Source organism: Bos grunniens, chromosome 19, assembly GCF_055505025.1.
Source record: "Bos grunniens cultivar Pamir isolate PY7600 chromosome 19, Bosgru_T2T1.0, whole genome shotgun sequence".
In the NCBI taxonomy this organism is placed as follows: Eukaryota; Metazoa; Chordata; class Mammalia; order Artiodactyla; family Bovidae; genus Bos; species Bos grunniens.
Genome location: NC_141183.1, coordinates 21,978,446 through 21,992,915, shown reverse-complemented (window position 1 = coordinate 21,992,915; position 14,470 = coordinate 21,978,446). Strand labels below are relative to the sequence as shown.

Sequence of the window (14,470 nt, the reverse complement as noted above, 5' to 3'; positions counted from 1 at the left end):
ATCACAGAATGCATCAGCATCCAGCAAGTCTCAACCTAAGCATAGTCAAAGGCACACAGAAAAGGTGACTGTTCTGACCCTGGCCAAGGCAGGAAGAACTATCCCATGACCTGATGATGTCACATGACCAGAGATGCTGCTGGGATGATTCCTTATTCTTTTTCACTTCTGGAAAAGGTTCTTAAGTACTAGTCCTAATTAAAGAGAAGATCAAACACTAATTTACAGAGGCCTCAAAACACTAAAGAAATCATTTCCTCTTGGATAATTTCCCATTGACTACAAAAACAACACACATAACGAGGAAAGTCTTGCTTATTGGTCCCAACTTTGGGGGTCCAGTGTATAAAAAGCCCCAGAACAGAAGTAGTCATCAGAATCTGAGAAATTCACTTCTGAACAAGAGTCCACACTCCACCACTGACAAAATGACTCACTCCTGCTGCTCCCCGTGCTGCCAGCCCACCTGCTGTGAGCCCAGCTGCTGCCAGCCTTGCTGCCCTCCTGTCTGCTGTCAGACCACCTGCTGCAGGACCACCTGCCTCAAGCCTACTTGTGTGAGCAGCTGCTGCCAGCCCACCTGCTGTGAGTCCAGCTGCTGTCGGCCTTGCTGTCCCCCAACTTGCTATCAGTCTAGTGAAAACACCTGCTGTAGGACCACCTGCCGCAAACCTACCTGTGTGACCACCTGCTGTCAGCCCGCCTGTGGTGGGTCCAGCTGCTGCCAGCCTTGCTGCCTCCCTGTCCGCTGTCAGACCACCTGCTGCAGGACCACCTGCCTCAAGCCTATTTGTGTGACCACCTGCTGCCAGCCCACCTGCTGTGAGTCCAGCTGCTGTCAGCCCTCCTGCCCCCAAACTTGCTGTCAAATCACTGAAACCACCTGCTGCAAGCCTACTTGTGTGACCAGCTGCTGTCAGCCCACCTGCTGTGCATCCAGCAGCGCTGGACAAACCTGCAGTGGTTCTAACTGCTGTCAGCCTTGCTGCCAGCCAGCCTCCTGTGCACCCGTGTACTGCCATAGGACCTGCTACCACCCCACGTGCCTCTGCCTGCCTGGGTGCCAAGACCAGAGCTGTGGATCCAGCTGCTGCCAGCCTTGCAGCCGCCCTGTCTGCTGTCAGACCACCTGCTGTAGGACCACCTGCTGCCGCCCTAGCTGTGTGTCCAGCTGCTGCCAGCCTTCCTGCTGCTGATCACCTTGCCAAGGATCCACTGTCCCTATGCAACACCTTCTATTAATTGACTTGCTACCTGGGGACAAAACAAAGTCACTTCCTAGACTTTGCTGACAACTGACATGCTCTACCAGAATTTCAGTTACTCATCTCCTTGCTTAAGAGCTTGTGAATTAGCTTGACAGAGTGCAGGGGGCTTCCTCCAATTGTCTTCCTCTGGTGTAGAGGACCATGTGCCAACATTCTGCATCTGTGATAAGGAAGTATGTCTTGGTTTTGACTCTGAAAATAGGATTGACCATCTAGTTCTTCTGAGTAACTTAACAAAACAAGCCCTCAGAATGTTTCTATAGGTTTCTACAGCCTATCATAATCTTTATAATCATATGTTCTCTTTTGCTATCCTCATAGTTCTTGTATCATGCTTTCTCCTTTTACGCTCACTTTGAGTTTTACCTGTATGTTTCTCAATAAATGGTGTATCACAAGTCTTCTGTATGTGTTTGATTTATTGCACTTCTTTCCTCATATAGAAATTTATATATTATATGCCTTATCCAATATGAGCATCATATTAGCCCACTTCCTAATTATTATCTCATTATTAAAAACCCATTTTATTGTGTAGTGTGATTTACCTAATAATAAACAGACTCATCCAGGATGAAGTCTTCTGTTCCTGCTCAAGGGCACTTACATTGACATCCCAAGGAAGTATTAATAGATGTCTGAACCTCAGTGACTATGTCCTTGGCAATCTGTACTTGCTGTCATTGTTCATGTGGTTATCTATTGCTGGGCCTGGACACACCATGAGATGCTCCAAGGAAATTTTGTTCTCACTATTTCTCGCTGCCCTCAATCTTTTCATGATAATTATCCCTCAGCAACTAGTAACTCCTCTCTCTGCCCACTGTTCTTTCTAGATGAGGAGTCCAAAATGACCAGGTGACAATTTAAACATAGACTATATTCCCTAAAAACTGTGACTTTTATAGTATTAAAGCCTTCAATCCAGGAGAGTGTAGATCCATGGGGAGGGGAAGAACAGATTCCCATATATGTCACCCTGAGTTAAAGTGAGAGGGTTCACTATTACTTCCCTTTCTGAAACCATGTATACTACCTTTGTGGATACACATGGTACTACCTATATGGGATCCACAGAGTGGCCATTAGGTCAAAGTATGTGCCATATTCAGAAACAACATATCAATCTTGTGTGGTGTCATCTCTAAGTTTGTTCTTTACTGCACATCTACAAGACCATTTTAATTTTCCATGGGTCAGCCATCTCTTGAGGAAACTAAAAGAGGCTTAATACTCTTGGCTTAAAACTCAACATTCAGAAAGCTAAGATCAATGCATCTGGTCCCATCACTTCATGGCAAATAGATGGGGAAACAATGGAAACATTGAGAGACTATTTTGGGGGGGCTCCAAAATCACTGCAGATGGTGACTACAGCCATGAAATTAAAAGACGCTTGCTCCTTGAACGAAAAGTTATGATCACCCTAGACAGCCTATTAAAAAGCAGAGAATTACTTTGCCTTCAAAGGTCCATCTAGTCAAATCTATGGTTTTTCCAGTAGTCATGGATGGATATGAGAGTTGGACTATAAAGAAAGCTGGGCACCAAAGAATTGATGCTTTTGAACTGTGGTGTTGGAGAAGACTCTTAAGAGTCCCTTGGACTGCAAGGAGATCCAACCAATCCATCCTAAAGGAAATCAGTCCTGACTATTCATTGAAAGGACTGATGCTGAAGCTGAAACTCCAATGCTTTGGCCACCTGATGTGAAGAACTGACTCATTTGAAAAGACCCTGAAGCTGGGAAAGATTGAAGGCAGGAGAAGGGGACGACAAAGAATGAGATGGTTGGATGGCATCACCGACTCAATGGACATGAGTTTGAGTAAGCTCCAGGAATTGGTGATGGACAGGGAAGCCTGGTGTTCTGCAGTCCATGGGGTCGCAAATAGGCAAACATGACTGAGTGACGGAACTGAACTGAACAAGACGATTCTAGTTTTCCATGGGTCAGCCATCTCTGTCATGTGATGTATGGTAGAACAAGTAGATCCCATGTTCATTTGCCTCCTGTTGATCTTGTTCATCAAAAAGTGGGTTTGTGGCTCCAAAGTTTTACTATTCAGAATCCTATGACAATATTACTATAAGCTGGTGGATAGTACTGCTGATAAGGACAACAAATCCATGTTTACAACATGGAATCTTAGTAAAGAAGAATTGCTGTCTTTTCCACACACATGTAATCTAAGAGGAAAACTAGCTCGCCTTCAAGTTAGATGGCTAGCTTTCCTGAGGGATATTATTCTCTGCTTCTGACTAACAGCATATACAGCAGGGCCAGCCACGGTCAGAGTGAGCTTGTGCTGTTGGTCCACACAAATCTTCCATGCCTGCCACCATGGATACTCCGTTCATGCTGTCTTGTATAAGTATCGATGCACCTAAAGATAGAGATGGGATAAGATATCCCAAACTTGTAGCCGTCCAGTGTCTCCTTTGTGACACTCTGGAGGTCATTGATGTGGGACACAAGTGAGAAACACTTTCTGCCCTCACACCTACCTCCATCTAAATAATTCTCCAAATCCCTTTACTTTCCACTCTTGCTCCTCCCTTGGCTCAATCCAAACAGTCAGTCCTTTTACGTCATGCAAATAGGGAAAGAACATCATTTCGTCAGGGCACTTTTTCTCCAAAAAAAAAAAAAAAAATATATATATATATATATATATGTAATGGACATGTGTACTGACTCACTGTTCACTGTGAGTATTTTCTCTGTCCACTGCCCTTGCACAGCAGAAGTGTTATCTGTCATAATCAAAATTCTCCATTTGGCTTCAAAGCTTCTACTGAAGTTAACAGTTGATGAAATTTAAGATATTGAATGCTTATATATTATGATCAGTTTGATTTTGTAGGAATCAAATGGAATTGGGTTGGTAATTATTTTCAATATTATTTTAAATTAGAGGATAGTTACAATATTGCAATGGTTTCCACCATACATCAACATGAATCAGCCATAGGTATATATATGAAGGAGGAAACAGACAGAACAGGCTCCATCTTGAAAGCAGGACTCCATCTTGATCCGGACTCTGGACTTCGAGCTGTATGCCCAGTATCTATAGAAACGACATACCAAGTGGAAAACCAGACCCCCTGGATGGAAGAGCCCCAGGGCTCATACCTAGACTCTCCATCACCTAAAAGAATACTCTAATTGTCTGTGGAACGAAATAGAATCATAAATTCTATTATGTGTATTCAGGTATGACCACAGGTCTGTTGATAATTGTCCACTGCTAACTACCTAGGCTTAAGGCATATGAATCACAAGTTAACTTTGATTGTGTCTTTCTTTTCCTTTGTTCAGACTAGTTTCAGAGAATTTCGGGAGGTTGGTTTGGGCAAGAACACTTAGGGTATGTACAGTTTTCACAAAAACTGGTCGGGGTCCTTGGCTAAGAGGAGACTCTACTTGGGCCCGCTGGTGTAATAAACTGCACTCCACTACCTGCATTGCCCTTCTGACTGAGTATGTTTCCCGGAACGCGTGGCTACAACACATACATCCCTTCCTCCTAAACCACCTTCCCACCTCCTTCTCCATCTCACCCTCTAGGTCAGCACAGAGCACCAGCTTTGGGTTCTGCATCACACTACAAACCTACACTGGCTATCCACTTATGGCCTCCCTGGTGGCTCCGATGGTAAAGAATCTGCCTGCAATGCAGGAGACCTGGGTTCAAACCCAGGGTAGGAAGATTCCCCTGAAAAGGGAATGGCTCCAGTGTTCTTGCCTGGACAATTCCATGAACAGAAGAGCCTGGAGGGCTACAGTTCATGGAGTCTCAAAGAGTCAGACATGGCCTAGTGACGAACACACACATACACACACATATACACACGTTCACTTCATATATGGTAATGCATATGTTTCGATGCTACTTTCTCAAGTCATGCCACCCTCTCCCTCCTGCACTGTGACCATACATCTGGTCTTTATGTCTGTATCTCCTTTGCTGCCCTGCAAATAGGATCATCAGTACCATCTTTCTAGATTCTATAGATATGCGTTAATTTGCAAATTTGTCTTTCTCTTTCTGACTTTCTTCATTCGTATAATAGGCTCTAAGTTCATCCACTGCATTAGGATTGATTCAAATGTGTTCCTTTCTATAGCTGAGTAATATTTCATTGTGTATGGAATGTACACAATTATCTACCACAATGTCTTTATCCATTCATCTGTTGATAGACAGCTAGGTTGCTTCCATGTCCTTGCAATTGTAAATTAGTGCTGCAATGAACACTGGGGCAGATGTGTTTTTTTCAATTAAAGTTTCCTGAGGGCATATGCCCAAGCAGCTCAATACCAAAAAACCAAACAACCCAATCAAAAAGTGGCCAGAAGAACTAAATAAGTGAAAGGTTGTTGCTAAACCATGAAAGACGACAGGATTCTTGGCCTCTGGAGAAGAATTCAATCCAGGGCTAGTGACGAGCTTCTGAGCTTTGATTGCTCAGACCTTTTGTGTAATAAAGTTTTGTTAACGTATAAACAATATAGAGAAAGCTTCTGACATAGACATCAGAAAGGGGCGGAGAGAATGCCCCACTGCTAGTCTTTAGCCAGATGTTATATAGCTACTAAGCTAAGCTAAGTCGCTTCAGTCGTGTCCGACTCTGTGCGACCCCAGAGATGGCAGCCCACCAAGCTCCCCCGTCCCTGGGATTCTCCAGGCAAGAACACTGGAGTGGGCTGCCATTTCCTCCTCCAATGCATGAAAGTGAAAAGTGAAAGTGAAGTCACTCAGTCATGTCCGACTCTTCACGACCCCATGGACTGCAACCCACCAGGCTCCTCCATCCATGGGATTTTCCAGGCAAGACTACTGGAGTGGGGTGCCATTGCCTTCTCCGTATATAGCTACTAGCAGTCTGCTAATCAGAGAAAGGAAATTTCTCAAAACTCAGAGAATGGCACCAGACCCCTCACCTACAACACATATTTTGACATAACATTGGCAGCAGCTGAGTCATCCCGGGCCATAAAACGATTGACATAAATCTTGAAGACAGGCAGTTTACCAAGCAAATATATGATTTCATTAACATAGATTAGGAGAACAGTGTATAAGTACAACACACTCGTTTGTCAAGTGGGTTCTGAGTCTTGGTGGAACCGACTTGAAGACAGTTCAGGGTCCATACATAGCACATTAACACAGCTGAAGACAAACATTTCCATAGAAAACGCACTGATTAGCTCAGGGTCTGAGAACAGTTACGTTCAGGTGGAATCAGGTGCCTTCATGGCAACACAGGATTTTAAGAGAAACCTCTTTTTACATTTGTATAGAGAAGGGGAAAAAAAATCTTAACACTTGTCATTCGTTTCCTCCTGCCACTTAAGAGAGAGAAAAAATGTCTGACACTTGCAGCTTACTTCCTCCATTTGGAGACCCCTGGCCTTCCTGCCTGTTACCCTCTCACAAGCATTTCCCCAAAGAAGACATAAAGATGGCTAATAAACACATGAAAAGATGCTCACCATCATTCTTTATTAGAGAAATGCAAATTAAAACTACAATGAGGTATCATCTCACACCAACCAAAATGGCCATCATCAAAAAGTCTACAAACCACAATGAGCTGGCAGTTATTACTCATGTATTCTTTAATCATTGAGGGTAGCACTAAACTCTGATGTTCTCTATAGATGTGCTATAGGTTTTATTAATACTATGACTTGGAAGTTAAATAATTTATAAATTTGAGAATGCTTTATGTTAAGTCAGGCATACAGACTTAAATAAAGTAGATAAAATCTTACATTACCATGGAACAAGTAAGAGAAACAATGATTCTCTACTAATAATGGTGATGAATCAATTTGTTTTGAGATATCCCTGAAAATATAAGAATTGTTGGTTTTGCAAAAGGTGTCTATTTGCAGGCTGACTGACCCAGTGAGAGACAGAAAGAGAAAGAAAATACTTCTAATCTATGGGTAGACATACTACATAGAAAGAGAGTAGTAGGAAAATAGATATAAACAATTCTTGAGGTGACTTATGTATATATTCCCCTAATCAAGTGTTAATGAGTAGCAGAACAGAAATTTGAACTCTCTTCCATATGATATTAATTCCCATAACAGAGCTAATGTCTTTTTCCACCATGGAGAATTTATGGTTGAAGATAAGATAAACAGAAGCACAAATCTATGAGGGAACTTAGTACAGAAAGTGGATAGTGTACACTAGAAGCATCTTACAAAGGCACAAATAAAAGTCAAAAGAATGATCATGTACATCTATTTGTTTCAATGATATTTCATTTGACTAAACTAGAATCTGGAAACGTCTAGAATATTTACAGAAACTACTCTGACTTAACCTTAACACTACATATCTGATTGAAAAGGTCAGTGATAGAGGTCTTGGGGGAAAATGAGAATCTTCAGGTTCTGTAGTCAGTAGGCAAATACTGGGCATACAGAAAAGCACATCCCAAGAGGTGGGAGAGTGAGCACATGCCAGGGATAAGGGAGAAATCACTGTGATTTTGCAGTACAGGCATCTTCTCCTGGGAAGAGTAACAGCTCAGCAACACCATTCTGTCTAACAAGTGATCCCAGTGAGCAAAAGATTCAGGAGACTGGACTGGGGGAAGGAGAAATGCTAAAGTAATCAATTTCTATTTATAAGAGATGCTTAAAAATGGAATGGGTTACACGGCAGTAGGAAGTCACACCACTGGAGGCATGGAAGTGTTCAACTAAACACTCAAACAGTTGGAATATTGTATTTTTGATTTGTAGCCTCTGTGAGTGAATTCTATCAGGGGACTGCAAGTTCAGTTCAGTTCAGTCGCTCAGCCGTGTCTGACTCTTTGCGACCCCATGAATCGCAGCATGCCATACCTCCCTGTCCATCATCAACACCCGGAGTTCACTCAAACTCATGTCTGTCGAGTCGGTGATGCCATCCAGCCATCTCATCCTCTGTCGTCCCCTTCTCCTCCTGCCCCCAATCCCTCCCAGCATCAGAGTCTTTTCCAATGAGACAACTCTTCCCATGAGGTGGCCAAAGTACTGGAGTTTCAGCTTTAGCATCATTCCTTCCAAAGAACACCCAGGCTGATTTCCCTTAGAATGGACTGGTTGGATCTCCTTGCAGTCCAGGGGACTCTCAAGAGTCTTCTCCAACACCACAGTTCAAAGCATCAATTCTTCGGCACTCAGCTTTCTTCACAGTCCAACTCTCGCATCCATACATGACCACAGGAAAAACCATAGCCTTGACTAGACGGACCTTTGTTGGCAAAGTAATGTCTTTGCTTTTCAATATGCTATCTAGGTTGGTCATAACTTTCCTTCCAAGAAGTAAGCATTTTTTAATTTCATGGCTGTAATCACCATCTGCAGTGATTTTGGAGCCCCCCAAAATAAATTCTGACAATGTTTCCACAGTTTCCCCATCTACTTGCCATGAAGTGATGGAACCAGATGCCATGATCTTTATTTTCTGAATGTTGAGCTTGAAGCCAACTTTTTCACTCTCCTCTTTCACTTTCATCAAGAGGCTCTTTAGTTCCTCTTCACTTTCTGCCATAAGGGTGGTGTCATCTGCATATCTGAGGTTATTGATATTTCTCCTGGCAATCTTGATTCCAGCTTGTGCTTCTTCCAGCCCAGCATTTCTCATGATGTACTCTGCATATAAGTTAAATAAGCAGGGTGACAATATACAGCCTTGACGAACTCCTTTTCCTATTTGAAACCAGTGTGTTGTTCCATGTCCAGTTCTAACTGTTGCTTCCTGACCTGCATATAGGTTTCTCAAGAGGCAGATCAGGGGGTCTGGTATTCCTATCTCTTTCAGAATTTAACACAGTTTATTGTGATCCACACAGTCAAAGGCTTTGGCATAGTCAATAAAGCAGAAATAGATGTTTTTCTGGAACTCTCTTGCTTTTTCCATGATCCAGCAGATGCTGGCAATTTGAACTCTGGTTCCTCTGCCTTTTCTAAAACCAGCTTGAACATCTGGAAGTTCGCGGTTCACGTATTGCTGAAGTCTGGCCTGGAGAATTTTGAGCATTACTTTACTAGCTTGTGAGATGAGTGCAATTTGTGGTAGTTTGAGCATTCTTTGGCATTGTCTTTCTTTGGGATTCGAATGAAAACTGACCTTTTCCAGTCCTGCGGCCACTGCTGAGTTTTCCAAATTTGCTGGCATATTGAGTGCAGCACTTTCACAGCATCATCTTTCAGGATTTGGAATAGCTCAACTGGAATTCCATCACCTCCACTAGCTTTGTTCGTAGGGATGCTTTCTAAGGCCCACTTGACTTCACATTCCAGGATGTCTGGCTCTAGGTCAGTGATCACACCATCGTGATTATCTGGGTCATGAAGATCTTTTCTGTACAGTTCTTCTGTGTATTCTTGCCACCTGTTCTTAATATCTTCTGCTTCTGTTAGGTCCATACAATTTCTGTCCTTTATCGAGCCCATCTTTGCATGAAATGTTCCCTTGGTATCTCTAATTTTCTTGAAGAGATCTCTAGTCTTTCCCATTCTGTTGTTTTCCTCTATTTTTTTGCACTGATCGCTGAGGAAGGCTTTCTTATCTCTGCTTGCTATTCTTTGGAACTCTGCATTCAGATGCTTATATCTTTCCTTTTCTCCTTTGCTTTTCACTTCTCTTCTTTTCACAGCTATTTGCAAGGCTTCCTCAGACAGCCACTTTGATTTTTTGCATTTCTTTTCCATGGGGATGGTCTCCTGTACAGTGTCACGACCTCCGTCCCTAGTTCATCAGGCACTCTATCTATCAGGTCTAGACCCTTAAAATTATTTCTCACTTCCACTGTATAATAATAAGGGATTTGATTTAGGTCATACCTGAATGGTCTAGTGGTTTTCCCTAATGGATCTGTGGTCATACCCCAATAAGCATAATAGAATTATGATTCTACTCAGTTACACGATGATTAGGGTATTCTTTTAGGTGATGGAGGGTCTAGGTACAAGCAGTGGGGCTCTTCATCCAGGGGGTCTGGTTTTCCAGTTGATATGTCATTTCTATAGATACTGGGCATATAGCTCAAAATCCACAGTCTGGCCCAAAGATGGAGTCCTGCTTTCAACATGGAGCCTGTTCTGTCTGTTTCCTCCTTCATGCATATACTTATGGCTGATTCATGTTGATGTATGGTGGAAACGATTGCAATATTGTAATTATCCTCTAATTAAAAATAATATTGAAAATAATTACCAACCCAAGTCCATTTGATTCCTACAAAATCAAACTGATCTTAATACATGAGCATTCAATATCTTAAATTTCATCAATGTTAACTTCAGTAGAAGCTTTGAAGCCAAATGGAGAATTTTGATTATGACAGATAACACTTCTGCTGTGCAAGGGCAGTGGACAGAGAAAATACTCACAGTGAACAGTGAGTCAGTACACATGTCCATTATATATGTATATATATATATATATATATTTTTTTTTTTTTTTTGGAGAAAATGTATAGATTGAGCAAAGGGAGGAGCAAGAGTGGAAAGTAAAGGGATTTGGAGAATTATTTAGATGGAGGTAGGTGTGAGGGCAGAAAGTGTTTCCCGCTTGTGTCTCACATCAATGACGTCCAGAGTGTCACAAAGGAGACACTGGACGGCTACAAGTTTGGGATATCTTATCCCATCTCTATCTTTAGGTGCATCGATACTTACACAAGGGAGCATGAACGGAGTATCCATGGTGGCAGGGATGGAAGATTTGTGTGGACCAACAGCACAAGCTCACTCTGACCGTGGCTGGCCCTGCTGTATATGCTGTTAGTCAGAAGCAGAGAATAATATCCCTCAGGAAACCTAGCCATCTAACTTCAAGGCAAGCTAGTTTTCCTCTTAGATTACATGTGTGTGGAAAAGACAGCAATTCTTCTTTACTACGATTCCATGTTGTAAACATGGATTTGTTGTCCTTATCAGCAGTGCTATCCACCAGCTTATAGTAATATTGTCATAGGATTCTGAAGAGTAAAACTTTGGACCCACTTTTTGATGAACAAGATCAATAAGAGGCAAATGAACATGGGATCTACTTGTTCTACCATACATCACATGACAGAAATGGCTGACCCATGGAAAATTAGAATCGTCTGGTTCAGTTCAGTTCAGTTCTGTCACTCAGTCATGTTTGCCTATTTGCGACCCCATGGACTGCAGCACACCAGGCTTCCCTGTCCATCACCAATTCCTGGAGCTTACTCAAACTCATGTCCATTGAGTCGGTGATGCCATCCAACCATCTCATCCCCTGTCGTCCCCTTCTCCTGCCTTCAATCTTTCCCAGCTTCAGGGTCTTTTCAAAAGAGTCAGTTCTTCACATCAGGTGGCCAAAGCATTGGAGTTTCAGCTTCAGCATCAGTCCTTTCAATGAATAGTCAGGACTGATTTCCTTTAGGATGGATTGGTTGGATCTCTTTGTAGTCCAAGGGACTCTCAAGGGTCTTCTCCAACACCACAGTTCAAAAGCATCCATTCTTCGGTGCTCAGCTTTCTTTATAGTCCAACTCTCACCTTCATCCATAACTACTGGAAAAACCATAGCTTTGACTAGATGGACCTTTGTAGGCAAAGTAATTCTCTGCTTTTTAATAGGCTGTCTAGGTTGGTCATAACTTTTCTTTCAAGAGCAAGCATCTTTTAATTTCATGGCTGCTGTCACCATCTGCAGTGATTTTGGAGCCCCTCAAAACAGTCTCTCAGTGTTTCCATGGTTTCCCCATCTATTTGCCATGAAGGGATGGGACCAGATGCCATGATCTTAGTTTTCTGAATGTTGAGTTTTAAGCCAAGAGTATTAAGCCTCTTTCAGTTTCATCCAGAGATGGCCGACCCATGGAAAATTTGAATGGTCTTGTAGATGTGCAGTAAAGAACCAAAAAAGAGATGACAGCACTCGAGATTGATATGTTGTTTCTGAATATGGCACATACTTTGACCTAATGGCCACCCTGTGGTTCCCATATAGGTAGTACCATGTATATCCACAAAGGTGGTATACATGGTTTCAGAAAGTGAAGTAGCAGTGAACCCTCTCACTTTAACTCAGGGTGACATATATGGGAATCTGTTCTTCCCCTCCCCATGGATCTACACTCTCTTGGATTGAAGGTTTAAATACTATAGAAGTCACATATTTTAGGAAATATAATCTATGTTTAAACTATCACCTGGTCATTTTGGACTCCTCATCTCGATAGACCAGTGGGCAGACAGGAGTTACTAATTGCTGACGGATGAAAATATATCATGAAAAGATATCATGCAAAGATAGAGGGCAGGGAGAAATAGTCTGAACATAATTTCCCTGGAGTATCTCATGGTGTGTCCAGGCCCAGCAATAGATAACCACATGAACAATGACAGCAAGTACAGATTGCCAAGGACATAGTCACTGAGGTTCAGACATCTATTAATACTTCCTTGGGATGTCAATGTAAGTGCCCTTGAGCAGGAACAGAAGACTTCATCCTGGATGAGTCTGTTTATTATTAGGTAAATCACACTACACAATGAAATGGGTTTTTAATAATGAGATCATAATTAGGAAGGGGGTAATATGATGCTCATATTGGATAAGACATATAATATATAAATTTCTATATGAGGAATGTGGTGCAATAAATCAAACACATGCAGAAGAATTGTGGTACACCATTTATTGAGAAACATACAGGTAAAACTCAAAGTGAGCGTAAAAGGAGAAAGCATGATACAAGAACTATGAGGATAGCAAAAGAGAACATATGATTATAAAGGTTATGATAGGCTGCAGAAGCCTATAGAAACATTCTGAGAGCTTGTTTTCTTAAGTTACTCAGAAGAACTAGATGGTCAATCCTATTTTCAGAGTCAAAACCAAGACATACTTCCTTATCACAGATGCAGAAAGTTGGCACATGGTCCTCCTACACCAGAGGAAGACAATTGGAGGAAGCCCCCTGCACTCTGTCAAGCTAATTCACAAGCTCTTAAGCAAGGAGATGAGTAACTGAAATTCTGGTAGATCATGTCAGTTGTCAGCAAAGTCTAGGAAGTGACTTTGTTTTGTCCCCAGGTAGCAAGTCAATTAATAGAAGGTGTTGTATAGGGACAGTGGATCCTTGGCAAGGTGATCAGCAGCAGGAAGGCTGGCAGCAGCTGGACACACAGCTAGGGCGGCAGCAGGTGGTCCTACAGCAGGTGGTCTGACAGCAGACAGGGCGGCTGCAAGGCTGGCAGCAGCTGGATCCACAGCTCTGGTCTTGGCACCCAGGCAGGCAGCAGCATGTGGGGTGGTAGCAGATTCTATGGCAGTACACAGGTGCACAGCAAGCTGGCTGACAGCAAGACTGGCTGCAGCTGGACCCACTGAAGGTTTGTCCACAGCTGCTGGACACACAGCAGGTAGGCTGACAGCAGGTGGTCACACAAGTAGGCTTGCGGCAGGTGGTCCTACAGCAGGTGGTTTCACTAGCTTGATAGCAAGTTGGAGGGCAGGAGGGCTGGCAGCAGATGGACTCACAGCAGGTGGGCTGACAGCAGGGTTTGCTGCAACAGCTGGGCTGGCAGCAGGTGGTCACACAAGTAGGTTTGCAGCAGGTGGTCCTGCTGCAAGTTGGGGGGCAGCAGGGCTTGCAGCAGCTGGACTCACAGCAAGTGGTCCTGCAGAAGATGGGCTGACAGCACGGGGAGCAGCACGAGTGGGTCATTGTGTCTGTGGTGGAGGATGGACTCCGGCTCAGAGCTGAGTTTCTCAGATTCTGAGGACTCCTCCTGTTCTGGGGCTTTTATATCCTGGACCCCCAATGTTGGGACCAATAAGCAGGACTTTCCTGGTTGTTATTTATGTTCCTGTTGTAGTTTTGGATAATTGTCATGGAGGAAGTTGCTTTCTTAGTGTTTTATCAGAGGCCTCTGTAAATTCGTGTTTGATCTTTTCCTTAATTGGGTCTGGTACTTAAGAATCTTTCCTAGAAATGAAAAGGTCAGGAATCATCACCAGCAGCATTTCTGGTCATGTGACATCATCTGGTCATGGGGTACTTCCTGCTGGCTCTGTGAAAGTCAGAATAGTTCTCCTTTCTGAGCTTTGTTCCTTTGGCTCTACTTAGATTGAGATGTGCCTCGAAAGGGTCGGGATGCTGATGCATTCTGTGATGAATGAAGCCTGCTTGAGTTC

The 14,470-nt window shown here is 43.0% G+C and overlaps 1 protein-coding gene across 8 annotated transcripts; it reads left to right on the top strand.

The window, feature by feature from the left end:
- The first annotated feature begins 428 nt into the window (after nt 1-428).
- LOC147351638 (uncharacterized) lies at nt 429-1,196 on the top strand. Of its 8 annotated transcripts, none has more exons than XM_086355383.1 (3): nt 429-451; nt 566-841; nt 944-1,196. In XM_086355383.1, the coding sequence occupies exons 1-3, from the start codon at nt 429-431 to the stop codon at nt 1,194-1,196; spliced, it is 552 nt and encodes a 183-aa protein (XP_086211509.1). The 8 variants fall into 8 exon arrangements, with proteins under 8 accessions (XP_086211509.1, XP_086211511.1, XP_086211512.1 ...); XM_086355385.1 differs by having other exon boundaries at nt 429-475; nt 656-826; nt 911-1,196; XM_086355386.1 differs by having other exon boundaries at nt 429-475; nt 656-912; nt 997-1,196.
- Nucleotides 1,197-14,470: the final 13,274 nt, after the last annotated feature.